Genomic DNA, 17,386 nt, shown 5'->3' on the forward strand with positions numbered 1-17,386 from the left:
CATGAGTTCAAACCCCAGAAAGGGAGGTGACCCACATAGCACAGCAGACCTCACCTGTCTCACCTGTTCTGCTTCCAACTCTGTCTCTGGTGAATCCTCTCACCCCGAGCACCTCTGACCTGTACCCCAGTTCTGTATGCATAAATGGGTAAATCTTTTAAAAAAGAAAGAAAAAATGGGAACTTTTTTAGAGTTGGCTGTATGTATGTGTATATGTGTTGTGTAGAATTTGCTTCACTCAAGGGTATGGTAGCAAGCCTTTTTAAGGTCAGAGTAAGATTTGAAATGCCAAAATAAGTAGGTAATTACCAGTACCCACACTAGTTTCTCTAATTCTACTGTGTTTGCTACTATATTTACCAAAAACAAACAAAAAAAAACAAAACAAAACAAAAAACCCATTATGTCATCATCATTAACATCATCATTATTTTAGGAAGATAAAAATTTTTGATTCAGGAGGGAAGAAAAGGCCTGGCTGTTGAATGTATAGACTTTCCCTGTTTTCAGCCCCATTTCTTAACTACTCTTTTCAGACCTCCCATTTCCAGACATTCATTTCCTTAGGGTTCTGTTTATGAGTCCTTTGGTTTGATTCCATTGAAACTTTATTAGGCTGCTATGTTTTCTTCTCTGCTGCATCTTTCATTATTCTTCCATCTGCTTTTGGTTTTCTAGAAAAGAAACACTCCTCCATTACTGGATGACAGTCCCCTTAAGATTGTGAATTAGTACCTTAAGAAAAATAAAATTGCAATATGATCATTTTAATAGGATTTCGAATATAGAACTGGGGTACAGACCAGAGGTGTATATGTGTAGGGGGATGAGAGGATTTACCAGAGTGAGGAGTGGAACAGGTTAATCTACTGAAATACACTGGGGGCTAGGGGGGCCGGGAGGGCATGGGAGTCCCTGGCCAGGGACTAAACTGCAATGGCTAGAGATAGCGTCATAGTTGTGCTTTTAGCCCATTGCACCACCAGGGAGGGCCCCCTAATTCTTTCTTTTATCCTGCTGATTGTGACCTTCGCCTTGGCCTCAAACTGCCTTTTTCTTCCTTTTACTTAAAAATAATAATGAGATAATTACAAAAATTTTAACAACAAGCCTCTCCAGATCAGACCATTGTTGTACATAACCACAGTACTGTTATATATAACCAAGTTAAATCTTACTTCCTTAAGATATTCAAAAGCTCAGTTCATAGTTCATAGCCATATATTCCCAGTTGTCTGTTCCAAAGTATTCAGAGCAACTTTTCCTTCTCAGGTAGTATCTCAAAGACTTCATAATCTGTTGTAATGATTGGCTTTCTGATGTGTTTTGCTTTGAGGGGAAAAAAAATTTTTTTTTTAATCTTGCTCTGCAAGAGCTAGATAAGGATTAAAAATTTCTTTTCACTGACCCCAAGGGGATAATACTCAGAAAAAAGGCAGGTGCTTGACATTTTTGTGAGATGTCCCTGCTTTTATGGGCTAGGTAAATTTGCTGTGTTTTCATATGAAACTGCTCAGGCTGTTTGCACATCTCACAATATAATGATATTGTCAGCCACATGTACCACCTTCCTCCCAAGCTCCCCTCCCCAATTAATACACACAGAGTAGTATTCAATATGATGCATTTAATAAGATATTTCTTCTTTTGTATCCCAGCTGAATGTCTTGCAAAAGTATTTTGGTTCACTTAATTTAGCCCTTTTTAAGTGTACATATTGCCAAAGCATTACATTAAAAATTAAAAATAGGGCCCTCCCTGGTGGCGCAGCGGGCTAAAGCACTGCACTGAGAAACTAAAGCCACTTCCTCATGAGTTCGATCCCCGCCTGCCCCGGAGGTGACCACATGGCGTGGCAGACCTCTCCTGACCCGCCCGCTGTTCCCCTCAGCAGTGTACTTCGTCGATCTGCCTGTTCTGCTCCCCACTCTGTCTCTGGTGAATCCTCTCACCCTCCGCATCTCTGGCCTGTACCCCAGTCTGTATGAATAAATAAATAAATCTTAAAAAAAAAAAATTAAAACTAGCATTTGAAATCATAAGAGGAGTTTTTATAAAGTCACTTGATATTACTTTGGTACCTACAGAAAGAATGGAGGGAAGACAGAAATGGAGAATTCAAAAGGAAAGTTGCCCGCTGTGTAAGGAAAAGCCAAGAGACTGCTTTTGAGTGACATTTATTCAACAACTGTAACTTCACTTATTTCAGGGTAAGTTCATTTTAAAAATCATGCTACTTAATCACCTTTTCATAAATGTCATAGACCTTTTTGGAAATGATTTGATTTGGACATGTGAATTGCTTCTTTTCATTGACTTCTGTTTTTTAAGATTATATAGTTTTAAGCTTTTTTTTAAAATTTTCCCCCTTTTAGTGGACCCAACTATTTCTAACTAGGTATTTTATGTTAAAGGTTGGTGTAGTAGTATTCTATCTCATTTCACTAGTGATAAAAGTTCTAATGAAGAAGTATTTATTTCTGTTTAGTTTCTTCTATTTTACCTCTTGGTCTGACTTAACCACTTTCAGACATTAAACATCTTTTACCTTTTTACACTATTTAATGTATGCTAAAGAGTGACTTAGATTTTGGTTTCTTAATTTTTTAAAAGGAAGTTACTTTGTAAAGCACTTTGGAAAGATCATTAAATATCTGCCTTTCTTCTTTTAGTTGACCTTTGTCTTCTTGTGCATTACTGATAAGTCCAACAGGAAATTTTGCCCTTTTGTTAATGCCATTATGTTCACAAGTTTAAGACTAGCAAGGAGTCAAAGATAGAAAACATATAGATAAACTGAACAAATGTGTGACATGTAATTTGGCTTTTTTCTAAAAAAAAAAAAAATATTGGGGTGATTAAAAACTGTTCTTGAAATGTATTTAAAAGAAGCATAATTCATAGTGCACCCATGAACTGTCATGTATTTTGAGAAAAAGAACTTTATATTACTTTTACATTTTCTGTATTTCTTCCTACCCCATCTATTCCTTACATTTTCCAGTTATGTGGTTACCATTGCTTTTCTTTACAATTTCCTCAACTTTGTATTCTGAAGCATTCACTTACTTTTGAACTGTATATATATGGAATTAAGAATATATTCATTATTTTGTGACTTTATTATCAAAAGTCAACTTACATATTTTAAATTTGTCTATATTAGATATAACTATTTGTTTCATTTTCACTATTACAGTATTACTTTAATTACCTCTCAATTCTCATTGCAATTACTTTCCAAGGAGTAGAGGGGTTTTTTTGTTGTTTATGTGGCTGTCTTTTTTTTTTTGGTGTATGTGTACTACAGTAATTCCTCTAGGATAAATGCCTAGCATTTTGACTAGTTGATGCCAGTTGTTTTTAAAAGTGTGCCACTCGTCAAGGACAAGAAATCCATTTGCTCCATAGTCCTTCTAACATTTGATATTATCAGACTTTATACATAAATTTTTAACCTGCTGGTTATAAAGATACATCATTATGAACTTAATGGTCATTGCCATCATTACCAGTGTGCCACATATTATTTCATGTTTCACCAGCAACTTTTTTACTGTAAAATGTTTGTTTGGTCTTTAGAGTGCTTTTCTATTAGGTCATTGGTTTGTATCCTTGTCATTTTACGTTCTTTATGGTATCCTTTGGATGAACAGTTTCTTAATTTTAATGCAGTTGAATTTATTAGTGTTTCCCTTTACGAGTTTTACTTTCTTTGTCTTATTGTATTCTGTTCCCTCAAGAAGCTGCTATTGCATATTGCTTTCTAAAGGTTTACAGTTGTCCCTTCCACAAAGGTGTTATATAGTGTGAAATTGGAATTCAAATACACGCACATAACTGTTGATTCATTTATCTGTAAGTCCACTTTTGCCACTTAAATTTGGAGCTAGTTATGTTGTACCTTCAGATATGTTCATCTGTTTCAGATCTTTATTTCATTTCTTGATTTGTCTGTCCCTGAACCACTGTTAGACTTTTTATTTTTATGATTAATTGTATCATATATAAAGGTTCATATCAGAAGGCTAAAGTTTGCCTACCATTCATCCTGTTTCAATGCTTTTTATCTTTAGTTTCTGAAAAGCTTAGTATATGCTTTTAGCTCTCCCGATAATAACACAACTTTTAAAATTAACCTGTCTTCCTGTTAATCACATATAACAAATAACCTTGCAATCTGCAAATGATTTTCACCATCCTGTCATATCTATCCTGTTTATTTTTGTTTTGCCTTTGTTAACTGTTCTCATCTTCATTATCAGTACCTCTGATACTTACTCAACGATCCATGTCTTTTCCTGTCTTTCTTCTTTTGCTTTCTACCACCTTAGATCAAGTTTTTGCTACTAGACTGTTATTTTAAGCCCTTGGTATGGAGCATTTCCCATGCCTGACTGTGCTTCATCCTGGTTATTCTTCCTGGATACAACTGCTGTCAGTCTTAACTGTCAGTCTTCAAGCACGTTTATCTTTCCACACAAAACTAAGTCATTTAAAAAAGGACACTAAGTAGGACCGACTGCCATGTCCAAAGGCTTTAGTTTTGAGTCTTAACCTTTGTATCATTTGATATAGAGTACTATATGGTACCATCTAGAATGTATCAGATTTTCTAGAATTATCATTTACTCATAAATATCATGACTCTTTCTACTTTGTTCTAAAAGTGATTGCCAACTTTAGTTTTCTTCCATTCCTTTGCCCACCTCTTTATTGTTGTCCCTCTGTCTCCATACTCCTTATTCCTCATTCCCAGTTGTAGGGCTGGATTGCCTGATTTTAGATGTTTCATGACTTTAAGTAGTGATTTCTTGGGTGTTTTTCTTTAAAACCTCACACAAAAACAGTTTTTAAATGATTCGTTTGTGGCCCTGAAATTTTTTTCATATCTTAGGGGAATGATTACTGAATGCCCAAGCTTTATACCCAGTTCTCTTTCAATCCTTAGGGACTAGTTAGCTAGGGATTAATTTGGGTATGGTGTATACTCTTTGGAAAAACATTCAAGTATCTTCAGTTAAAAATTATAATACCAGGCCCTCCCTGGTAGCACAGCTGGTTAAAGCACAGCACTAAGAAGCTAAAGCCACTTCAACATGAGTTCAATCCCCACCTGCCCTGGAGGTGATCCACATGGTGCTGCAGACCTCTCTAGACCCGCCTGCTGCTCCCCTCAGCAGTGTTCTTCGTCCTGTTCTGCTCCCTACTCTATCTCTGGTGAATCCTCTCACTGCCCCTGCACCTCTGGCCTGTACCTCAGTTCTGTATGCATAAATAGATTAAATCTTTTAAACAATGATAATACCAGGGCCTCCCTGTGGCGCCAAGGAGTCGAAGATCAGCACGATATGAGGCTATTGGCAGCCTCTGAAGCATAAATTTGGTCCCTGCCCAGGGAGGTGGTGCAGCAGACCTCTCCTGTCTTTTCCTCTGCTCCCCTCAGCAGTGTATTTCAGGCAATCTGCCTGTTCTGTTGCCCACTCTGTCTCTGGTAAATCCTTATCTCCGGCCTGTACCCCAGTTCTTATATTCATAAATAAATAAATCCTTTTTGTTAAAGTTACAATACCTGTTCTATGGTGATGTATCTTGAGTTTCATCATATGTCTTTAATTTTTTTTAACGAGTTTGTGCAAGTGGTAGGATGTGATAGTAATGAAGGTGACATATTCATATTTGGTGCACTTAATACCTTGCTAGGAAACATTTTAATTGATGGGCACATCCCCTTAGAGAGAAATTTAGCAATAGTTCTTCTTTCTGGGGTTCGGTTGCAGAAAGAAGTATCTTGTTCTAGAGCAGCAGACCTCTCCTGTCTCGCCTGCTGCTCTTTCCAGCAGTGTATTTTGCCTTCATTCTGTCTATTCTGCTCCCCACTCTGTCTTTGCTGAATTCTCTCACAGCCCTTGCACTTCTGGCTTGTACCCCAGTTCTGTATGCATAAATAAATAACTAAATGCTAAAAAAAATAGTCTAACCTAGGGGACTAGGCACATAGAGGGTCATATATTGGCCCACAGTTTTATTTCTTTTCACAACAGTGTTGAATTTGAGGTAATTAGAAGATTAATAATTCATGGCTTTCGCAGATGATGAACTTTTTTTTTTTTTAAGTTTTATTTATGCATACAGAATTATGGTACAGGCCAGAGGTGCAGAGTGGTGAGAGGATTCACCAGAAACAGAGTGGTTAGCAGAACAGGCAGATCAATGAAGTATACTGCTGAGGGGAGCTGTGGGCAAGACAGAAGAGGTTGCTGTGCCATGTGGATCATGATTTCTGGAGCTAAGGATCGAACTTGCACTGAAGTGGCTGTGCTATGCTTTAACCTGTTGAGCCACCAGGGTGAACCAAGGCAATGAATTTTTTTTTTTTTTAAAAAATTATTTATTTATTCATACAGAACTGGGGTACAGGCCAGAGGCTCAGGGGCGGTGAGAGGCTTCACCAGAGACAGAGTGGGGAGCAGAACAGGCAGATCGACGAAGTACACTGCTGAGGGGAGCAGCGGGCGGGTCAGGAGAGGTCTGGCTCACCATGTGGTCTCCTCCGGGGCAGGCGGCAGGCGGGAATCGAACTCATACGGAAGTGGCTTCAGATTCTCAGTGCTGTGCTTTAACCCGCTGCGCCACCAGGGAGGGCCCAAGGCAATGAATTTTTAACATGTCTGGCATGAGTTAAATGTTTGTATATTTGACATCTTTGTTAGAGTTTAAAATTATATTTGAATACCCGGTCGTCTTCTGTTTGAATTCTCTGTGCCCAATGTTGTGTTCAGCAGACAATGCAGGTGTTTGAGTTTCTGGAACATTTGCTCTGATATAATAGTAATAGTTATTCTGGTCTGTTATCCTCCCTTTTCTCTGTTCTCCTTACATATTCATTGTATACATTAATGTAAGCTATTCAACTGAAAAGCCCAATCTCCAGTAAGACCTTTTGAACTTTTGAGCAAGAAACACTGGCATTTATTAGCTATATAACCGTCTCACCTAAGGAAAAACTCCTCCTTCATATGATGATTTTGAGCATGAGATATCCTTTGTAAAACATTTCACACATTGCTGGGGATATCATAGCATTTGATTTTTTTTAGTGGCATTTTTTTATTTAGATGTGGTTCTTGTCTTTCAGGTTAATTGAAGACATGAGACCAGTCAATACTAAAACAACAGGAAGCTATATGGGATAAGAGATTAATTGTGGGTAGGATTAGATCAGATTGTACCTAGATTAAAAAGAATTTAGCAGTTTGAAATGTATCCATCCAGCAATTTTAACTTATTTCTCTGAATATTCTTAAATATTTGAAAATTTCCAAGTCACTTAGTTTTTACATAGTTCTATTTTTTCATTCCAGATGCACTGTAAATTAAAAGAGCTTTTGGGTTATTGAGAAATCTAAATTAAGTCCATATAATCAGACTTTTTTCTGCAATGATATAAATATTCTGTCACACTGTCCACCATAGTAGTTATTAAATATAACTACTAGCTATTAGCACTTGAAATGTGGCTAGTGTGACTGAGGAACTAAATTTTAAGTTTCATTTACCATTTTTTAAATTTAAAATGAAATGACCATATGTGGCTATCATATTGGATGAATACAAAAGTGAGTTGAATGTCAGTTTCCAAAGAAATAAATAGGACACGAGTAAATTTAATCTATTAATTTTTTGTTAATTTATAAATTCTCTACATAATGCTATTTGTTTTGTTGTAGGTCTCCAATTGAGAAACATGGCACTGTTTTCCTGCACTCTACCCATCTATTGCTGGACTTCTGTTGTAACAAGTTGGCAAACACTGGCTGGAACTGGGCTGCAATAAAACATGCCAGTATCAATGCTGACAAGAGCCTAACAAGTGCCAACTTACAGATGATTACGCATTTTGAATTCTAATGAACTGTTTTAACCTTCAGGAAGAATTGTAAAGACCTGTACATAGCACAACATGATCCGGATAATATATATACTGTTGATGTACATCCACAATACACCTTGTACCAAATAATGCTTTCTTGTAGTAGAATAAGAATCGTGTAAATTCTAAAAGATTTTAGCAGGTTTTCTTTCCCTATTCATTGTTTCTTATCAGTTTTAAAAGACTCCTTAAAGCATGTCAGATGAAAAGCAATTAGGATTACAAGTTTCCATTTAATTTCCTTTAAACCATTGAGGCTTCATTAAACTCTTGTCACTTACTAAACTTTTGTATATTCTTTGTTTTGACACAATCTCCTTTGCTTCTCTTCTACTTGCCAGAAAGTTTTCCAATCATTTAGTTCAAATACTGAAATACTTAATAAGCAACTACTTGATTTTTAATGATGACCTCCAAGGAGTGGTCATCACTAGGTGCTTTGTCCTTTTTCTATTCTAGTTCTACCCACCTCTTGGATTGGATGTAGCAATAACATTTTTTGGCTGTTGAGAGCTCTTGAACTCAGTCACTATCCCCAAAAACTAAAAAGAGTTGGTTCTGTACTCATTGAAATTTTCTCCAAACAATACAGGATTCTGATTTGGTTTTAAACTTGCCCTGCAGTTGCCTAATGTTAAAGTTGGATGAGTAAAGCATGCACAGCTACAGGCTTTCTACTTAACTTCTGGGTTTGCTATTAAAAATGCTGTTTACCCTCATACTTTTCTTCTTAGCCCTTCATATATACTTGCCTCTATTCTTCTCTACTGCAGATTTTTCTCACCTATTGTACAAAGAAATTGCGATGTATATTTTCATGTAATTTGATTTTGGAATTCTGTCACCTTATGTAGTGAGTTCTTCCAAAATATAATTTTTTTTCCAATAATTGTCAAGTTGTTGGCTTTTATTAAAGTATTGAATGAAGGTTATAATACTGAATGCCAGAGAAGTGCAGTTTAGAAAAATCTCAGGTAGATTCCTTATGCAAACAGATTTAATACTTGAAAAATCACATGGTCATGACAGTATATGTATTGGGCTCTATTCAAGATTATGTGACTCTCAAAGCAACAGGGGTATAAATGCTTTGATATTTGACAAACATTCTGTCACTAACATAGTGTACCTTTTTGATTAATGTTTGAGCATAAGTGTATTTCTTACACATTTTTCTAAAACAACTTCAGAAAATGGTAAGATGAGCATATGCAGTTTTAAAGGCAAGTCCAAGTTCTCTGTTTGGTGTCTAAAGGACTTGGTGTGAGAACTTTGGTGTGAGGTTGGAATTGGGAAGAGTAGTCATTGGTGTATAAGGGATAAAACTGGGAACAGTCCTTATTTGAGGAATGGTGTCTAATTGTGAGAACCAGTGTTTCTCACTAATTGGGGCCCACCAGTGCCTCATCATTAGTGTAGGCATCATCTGCCCTGTGGTTTTGAAGAAATGTTTTGGCAGATGAATGAAAGGATTACTAGTTCCAGTAGCCCACAAACTTGGCATATCCTATTTAAGCAGAAGTAAAATGGTTGAAGATGTAGTTATATAGTAGAGTGATTACTTTTGAATCCCAGTCTGTTCTCTACATTGAAGCATGAAAAAGACATAAATGTGTAATGACTCAATGTGCAAGTTGTTTCATTCACTGCACCCCAATTTTCTTCAAGAATGTCATTGGTGATTTTCTTTTTTTTAAGACGTTAAAAGAGTTGCCTCAACGTGCCAGTGCTCCACACCTGCCTGGGACTTTGAATGCAATCCCTTTTAGTTTTACATTGGAAATTGTTCACATGGTGGTTGCTTGTGGCAAAGTGGAATCTGAATTTTGCTTTCCCATTGTTGTAACTCTGCTTGCAGTCTATTGAGTTAAAACCTGGGATTTGACTCTTCAGGGAGTAGCAAAATAACTTAGTAACTCAGGGACAACTATTCTTGAACTTCAAGTGCCACTTTAAAGCAGTTACTTCGGTTATACCATGTGTTTTTTTTAGGGCTGTAGATCCAGGGGGTGTAGAAGGAAGAGCAAGAGTGAATGCACCTCTCTTCACACTACTTTTCACCTGATGCCCTGACAAAGTTACATATAGAAATGCAGGCTTACATAGATATTTGATTTCTTTTCCTCTGACAGAGGTGTCATCTGTGCCTTTCCCAGTGTTTATCTGATGGTGTGGGTTTAAATGCCTTTACGTTTGATACTAAACCACAATCAGGTGACACTGATCCAGGTGGCTTTTGTCCCACCATTGCCTCATCAATAGTGTGAGGTGAGTCCTCTCTGCTTTAGGAAAAGAAGCCCCCCCATCCCCACCTTTGTGCCAACTATCAAGTCTAGTAATGGATTGTAGAACTGTTGGCTGTTCCCTAAATTCCAAGTTCTTTTAAAGGCATATAGATTTCAGTCTGTGTTCATAATGGGATGGATTATCTTGGCCTTCTGGCCTTTTGTGAGTTTCAAATGCATATGAGGTTGGTTTCTTTATCATTATGATCGTATGTTTGTGAAGTTATTCTACTAGTTCTGTGATGACTTGGGTGTCATAGTATATTTAATGGTCTTCATTCTTGGTTGTGAAATTTTATATGCTCACTCATCCTCTATAAATCTGCCCATTTTGGGTTGTGGTGCCTGTGTATCTTTGCCCATCTGGTCTCCAGTTAGTGGAATTACCTTTTTGTACTGCCACTTCTCAGCATCTTTGAAATTTGACATAATGTTGCTTCATTCCGTTTTTATTTTTGTTTTTGGTTTTGGTTTTGTTTTTAGTTCTGTAACTTGTTGATTGTATTTTAACTATGTGAGTTCTGTTGTGATGTTTACTGTATTGTAAAGCACCTTGATCATGTGATAGGTGCTCTATAAATCAATAAATGATGACTTAGAGGCTGTATCATGAGCTGTTTGGTTTTAGGACGCAGATCTCAAAAGCAATTGTTGGATTCTTTATATAAACAGCACATGATAACAGAGGTATCTGGGGACTGATGAAGAATTTTTGTAACTTCATTTAAGAAGAAATCAGAGGGTGGGGTGTTGACTTCCAATCTGATATGTCACTCTTAATTTCCAATACATGGACAAGTACCATTTTTAATCAGTTTCTGTACATGCTGATTTAGAACCTTAAATAAAATGAGCACATTTAGAGCATTGTTGGGGATCCTGTCTTTGCCCTAAACTGGCTCTGCCATGGAGATAATTTAAAATTGAAGAACCTTAAGCCCAAATGAAAGCTGAAAGAAACTTCAGGCACTGTCTTCAATCACCATCTCCCCACTCCTGAACAACTGGGCAAATGTAGCCCAAGTGCCTGCTCAAAGTCCTTACTAAGTTAGTAGGAAAAAGGAAAGATTAAATACATTTTTAGAAAGTGGAATGTTGGTATCCATCCTTACTGAAAGTTGATTCTTCCTTGTGGAAGTTCTTGTGAATTTACACTGTTAGGTGTTGAAAGTTTATCTTGATATATGTTGTCAGTGCCTATTCATATTTCTTCCTTTAAAATTCATAGATAGAGCCCTCCCTGGTGGCGCAGTGGAGTAAAGCTATCTGCAGCCACTGCAGCAGAGGTCAATCCCTGGCCAGGGAGCTGACCCACATGGCATGGCAGACCTCTCCTGACTTGCCCACTGCTCCCCTTGGCAGTATATTTTCAGTCAATCTGTCCTCCCACTCTGTCTCCGGTGAATCCACTCACCCTCCTACAGCTCTGGCATGTACCCCAGTATGTATGTATAAATCTTGAAAAAAATTTCAGAGATAACAACATGGAGTCAGACATTTTAATCAGCTGAATTAGAAATAAGAAAAATCTTTAGACACAGAAAGTTTGGGTATCAGAATTTAATTTCCCTGATAAATACATTTGAAATAAAACCATTATAGAGGGTGTAGGTGATGTCTGTGGACATTTAGTATCAATCTTAGGCTAAAAATAGTGAAAAACAATCTACTTAAGGCATGGATAAGAAAAATGTTCTATTTTATTTCTCATATGCAAATGAGCATGTTTTTTGACCGCCTACTGTGCAAGGCACTAGGTTTTGTGGAAAGGCAGGTAAATTTTCATCTACTTCAAGAAATGTAAAATTATTAACTGTCTTACCAAATTTAAAATTTTCATTTTCTGGAGTAATGGAAACCACAAGATTCAATTTGCAGAGCAAATATTTCCCGGATAAGGTATTTTTGAGTGCTCTTTCCAAAGTGTAGCACCTGACTACAAAGGTGTAATTGTTTTTGGCTTGTTTACTAAGCACATGACACTGAACTGTTGTGAAGAAATTTTAATCCTGTTCGCATAGGAATAAACTGAAGAAGGAAAAACCTTCCAAAAGGCACATCGTAAACACAGGAGCAGCACAGAAAGTAATTTTTTCCCCTCCCTGCTGGTATCCATTAGTACTACGCACTTGTGTGTTCAGTGACACTTCACTTATTCTTTACAAGCAATAGAAATCAGTCTTCTACTGGGCCTTCCTTATGGCGGCAGGGGTTAAGTACACCACTGAAACTATCAGCAGCCACTGCAGCACAAGTTGATCCTGGCCAGGGAGCTGACCCATGTGATGATGCAACAGACCTCTTTTGTCTCACCCACTGTCCCCTCAGCTGTGTATTTCAGTATACTCACCCCACTCCGTCTCTGGTGAATCCTCTTATCCCCTGTATCACTGGCCTGTACCCCAGTTCTTGTATGCATAAATGAGTAAGTCTTCAAGGAAAACAGAGCCCTATTTACTAAGTCTCTATTTTTAAAGATTTATTTATGCATACAGAACTGGGGTTCTGGCCAGAGGTGCAGGGGCGGTGAGAGGATTCACCAGAGACAGTGGGGAGCAGAACAGGCAGATTGTGGAAGTACACTGCTGAGGGGAGCAGTGGGCGGGTCAGGAGAGGTCGCTGGGCCATGTGGGTCACCTCCGGGGGCAGGTGGGGATTAAACTCATGCGGAAGTGGCTTTAGCTTCTTAGTGTTGTCCTTTAACCCTCTGCGCCACCAGGGAGGGTCTGAGCCTCTATAAGAAGTCTGTGTTAGATTTGTTTGGTAAAGAATTTATTCAAGTGCTAAGAATCATGTAACAGTTTGAAGAAACAGTCATGAAGAAACAGATTCAGGTTAGTTTGTCAAGATTGTAGAGCAAAATCAGTTTTGCTGCTGGAAATTAGTACTGTAATCTTCCCTATACATACTGGGTACTGTTATCCTTTATAGAAGAGGAAGCCGAAGTCCAGGAACATTTTTTCATTGTCACCTAAGAGAGCAGAAGTGTTGATGCTGGTACCTCAACCTCATTCACTGGACTTCTAATGTAATCAATCATTTCCTCCACCACAGCCCCTTCTACCATGATAATGGTAACACTTCCCCCAAAAGGCCTAATGCCCATGTTCTTAAGGCAGTCCACATTTGTTTCTTCTAGCACTAACGTTCTTGTCTCCATACTTTCTCTTAATTTGACAGCAAAGCCTGAATTAGGTCTAACGTAAACCATATTCTAGTGGTCAGATTTTTTAAAATGTATTTTTAAGTCATATCAAGCAATGTTGGATGCTGTAGTTCACTGAATACTACAAATTGTTTATTTTATAGATTTTACTAAAAAGTCCTCTAGCTCAGGGGTTTAAAGCCAGTAAGAATCCCCTCAGAGACAAGGGCAAAAGAGATAGGGTTATAGTAAGGCTTTTCTAAGAGGACTGCTTTCATCTCTGATAGAGGTTTCTTGAAGGTAGGTTGTGATGAAGATTTAGTCAACCCCTAGAGTTAAGTCCAAGCAGATGGAAAGAGCACAAATTTATTCTTGCATATGTGGTGCTGTGAGGAAGAAAACCAGGTTCCTGCCTTACATCAAATTCTCTGAAGGTCATGACCATTCAATTATGAAGAACCATGGGTTCCAGTCCAATTCTTGAATTTGATGGAGACTGAGTAGGCTTATAGGAACTTCCCCATGATGAATCCAGCAAAGCAGTTGCAGAGCCAAATTTGAACTTAGTTCTCCTGACTCCTAGTACAGCTTAATGGTAAGAACTCATCAGTGAGTACCTGCTGTCTGCCAGCCCCTAGCCTGATCCTTGCATGATGCAAGACCAGCATCAGGTGTGACTACTGTCCAACATGTCACTTCATGTTATAACTCAGAAAATATTTGTAGGGTACCCTTAGGATAAATAGGGGAGGCTATATGTGGCCAGAGGAGACAAGACTGCTGGCTACCTTGGAGGCTCCAAGGGCTTGCTGTTTGGGACACTTATAAACCATTTTGGACAGACAGCGGACCTTTCTTTGACAAAGACTCACTGCCCTTCTCTGTCTAAGTGCTTCTTGTTCCCTGCAGCCCCTGTAAAGTATCTCCTTACAGACAACCTCACATCTTGGGCATACCATTGTACCTGCCTATTTCAGTGTCCAAGTCTCCCTCTCCCAGGAGTTCCTCAGCCAGAATTCCTTTATCTTCCTTAAAATGTTAACTCCATGACCCTGTGTTTCTATGATCTAAATTCCAAATTTCTTCTCTACTTCATCTCACTTTCCACTAATGCTTACCCACAGCATCTAAAACTACTACTTTAAATTCTTCCCTTTTTCTGATACATCCTGTACTCATCCTCCCTTCAATCTCTTACTCTTGGCTCTTCTCCAAAGCCACCACTTCCCCTGCAGTTCTTAATTACTGGTGCTTCTAGGAATGGGCACAATCAGCATTCCTTCCATTTTCCTTGGAGTAAAAATCCTTTCTTTGAAAGGTCTCATGCCAGTCAGTCATATTGCATTTTATCCCTCTTTTTTGGTCAAAATCATCCCAATGTTCACTAAAGATATTAGCACCAGGCTAATGGTTTCCTTCCTTTCCTACATCTACATTCCAATACTACTTTTCCTGGCTTCTGACTTCCACTTCTCTATTCCATGGACTTTATGACCTCCTATGCTATTGAACATAGCAACTTCAGCTTGTCCTTCTGACCAGAGAGCTCTAACAACCTTGTTCCCACCAGACTAGTCTTCTATATTAAAATAGAGAGGCTTGCAGTTTTTTTCCTACACCAACTTCTACCCAGTCTGCACCTGAGCTTTATTCTCACACTCTCCATTTCTTTTTGGTAGTAAGTCCCATTTAAGGAAAATGCATGTAATTTCTGCTTCCACAGTCAGGGGGCTGAGTTCTGTCACAAAAAAGTAACCTACTCACACATACGAGAGGACACTTGAAATCAGGCCTCCCTCCCTCCAATTTTTTTAATTCTGTTTACGAAATTAAACCATCAGGCGATCTCCCTGTCAGTTTTCCCCCATCATTTCAATCTGTAAGCATGCTCTTGTTTCTTAACGCTTTAATAGATTACAGATGACCTGCCTCGAGTATAATTGATCCCTTCTCCTGAATTACTTTTGTATTCACTTGGAGGGGGATCCCACCTCGCAAAGGCGGCTCTTTGAGCCTCTCACATCTTCCCAAATAAATCTAGAAACCTACGAAACCCCTCTCTTAACCCGCTCACAGTTTTTTTCCAAAGAGAAGTCTATACTCGCTGTATTCATCCTTCCCAGTGTCCTTCCAAAGGCGTGGTTGATGTTAGAGCCCAGCCAGTCTTGGCAAGTCCAGCGCCTCGTAAGTGTAAGGTAAAGACGGTCTCCCCGTTCTCCCGGCGTCCAGCCTCCCTTCCCCTTTCATTCACTGCTCAGTCCCGATCTCGACTCCTCCTTTTGCCTGGCCTCCTACAGCTCTCGCGAGATTTGGGCTCCGTTACCGCCGTCCTAGCGGAGGGCGCACTTCTCGCGAGGCTGCTGGCAGGGCCGGGCCCGACATGGCGGAAGGTAGGGTTTTGGTGGAGCCGCGCGGGAAGGCGCGGAGCTGTGGGGGCGCTGCTGGCTGGGCTAGGCAGCCCTGAGAGGGACTGACCGGGCGTGGTCGTGTGGAGCACAGCGGGTCTCGCGAGCCTTCCTTTTCTGCTTTCCCGGGGCGCCGTGGGCCCGGGTCTTGAGCGCTATTCCTATGGCAACGCCCCTCCGGCAGTTTCTGTCCTCCTGGGACCGCGGCTGCCAGTGGAGCCCGGTTAGGTCCGGTGCGGACTCAGTGCAGCAGTGGGGATCCCGACGGCGGCGAGGGGGGCTGCTTTGATTACCGTGCTGCTGGGACGACTGGGAAGTAACCCTGCTCTTTAGGAAATCGAAACTGCTGTCCTGGCTCGTCCTGCATCCGGAAGGGGTGCATCCCTTGCCTGCGGAAAAGCTTGGGACGCTTCCCGGGGTGAGGGATGGTAGACTGCTAGGGTTGTATGTAACTAGCGGGTACGCCCTAGGGGCGCGCGCTGTCGTCTCCGACTCCGCGGCGAACCCGGAATTCGGCCAGCTGGGATGCTTTCCACAGGTCTACAGATGTGGACTGGAGGAGGGAGTTTGCTGTGTAAGGTAATTGACCAAGGTCACCCTGCTCGTGAGAAATGAGCTAGAATAGTCTTTTGCCTCCCGGTTCATTCCTTGCACTCTTTTCTGATGCCTGTCTATATGACATTGCGGAGAAAGGCAGTTTGCCCTATCAGATTCTTCACCCTTTAACGAAGCAATATGAAAGCCCTCCATTGTCAAAGCCTTATTTTGCAAGCAGGAGAAAAGAAATCCAAGCGATGGAGAGTTAGCTGCCAAAGACCCTATAGTCAAACTGTCTCACCGGGCCAATATGCTACTCCCTGTTCTCCCCATTATTGGAGGAAAAGAATTGCTTGATTTAATGTTTATTGAGTCACTGGATTGTGGTGATTCCACTTAGTGTATTGGTTTTGAGCTACGCCTTGTCTGAATTCATCTTTAGTTGGACCTTAGATTTGGGAGGCACCTGACAGTTTGCAGCCTTTTCTCATTTGGACTAGACTTGTGAAGGAACCATCATGTGTGTGATTTGCTCTTTATAGAAAAGGAATTGAAGGCAAAGTTAAAGGGATACTAGGTTTTTTCTTTGGTCTTTCTACTGTATTAGATGCCTCTACTCACTCACTCACTCCCAATCCCCATGGAAGGAGAAATATCAGGTGAATATTGTATAAAAGCAGAGGAGGAATAAGACCAAAGAGAAAACTAAGGCATGCCTTAAAGCTAGTTTTGAAATAAATCACAACAGGCAACAGTGAAGTAGGGTAGAACAATTCTAGAAGGTGTTATGGGAAAGGAAATGGGTAGTTCAGCACTTTTATTCTAAGGAGAGAGTTGAGGAGTATTTGGGAGATATGACATTACTCAGATTAGGATTGTGGAATGCAGCTGGTTTTTCATTAGGTGCTTTTACTAAGCTGCTGTACTTTGCAGGCAGGTTCCAGCCATCTGGAGTCCATATAGTCTGTCAGCATACTGGTCATTATCCTGCCAATGCCCTCAGATACTTAGGGTGACCTTGAGAGACATCTAGTCAATGTGGTATGCATCTTAAACTTGCTTTTTGGGTTAAATAAGCAAG

At 39.6% G+C, this 17,386-nt stretch overlaps 2 protein-coding genes across 3 annotated transcripts in view; both read left to right on the forward strand.

Annotated features, from left to right (window-relative positions):
- The window catches only part of UBE2G1 (ubiquitin-conjugating enzyme E2G 1), an 87,407-nt gene extending 76,582 nt beyond the window's left edge, over positions 1–10,825 (forward strand). Inside the window, exons 5-6 of the mRNA XM_004684757.2 lie at positions 2,088–2,210; positions 7,731–10,825. Of these exons, the coding sequence (XP_004684814.1) occupies positions 2,088–2,174 (87 nt within the window). The 3' untranslated portion in view covers positions 2,175–2,210; positions 7,731–10,825. The remainder of the gene's footprint in view (positions 1–2,087; positions 2,211–7,730) is intronic.
- A 4,906-nt stretch (positions 10,826–15,731) lies between these two features.
- The window catches only part of ANKFY1 (ankyrin repeat and FYVE domain containing 1), a 70,786-nt gene continuing 69,131 nt past the window's right edge, over positions 15,732–17,386 (forward strand). The window contains exon 1 of one of the 2 annotated variants that reach the window (XM_004684758.2): positions 15,732–15,753. In XM_004684758.2, coding sequence (XP_004684815.1) covers positions 15,744–15,753 — 10 coding nt within the window. In that variant the 5' untranslated portion in view covers positions 15,732–15,743. Of the gene's footprint in view, positions 15,754–16,293; positions 16,348–17,386 lie in introns of those variants that run through there. The other variant, XM_012726344.1, reaches the window with a different exon arrangement.

Source organism: Condylura cristata, unplaced genomic scaffold, assembly GCF_000260355.1.
Source record: "Condylura cristata isolate star-nosed mole 26May11 unplaced genomic scaffold, ConCri1.0 scaffold00017, whole genome shotgun sequence".
Classification (NCBI taxonomy): domain Eukaryota; kingdom Metazoa; phylum Chordata; class Mammalia; order Eulipotyphla; family Talpidae; genus Condylura; species Condylura cristata.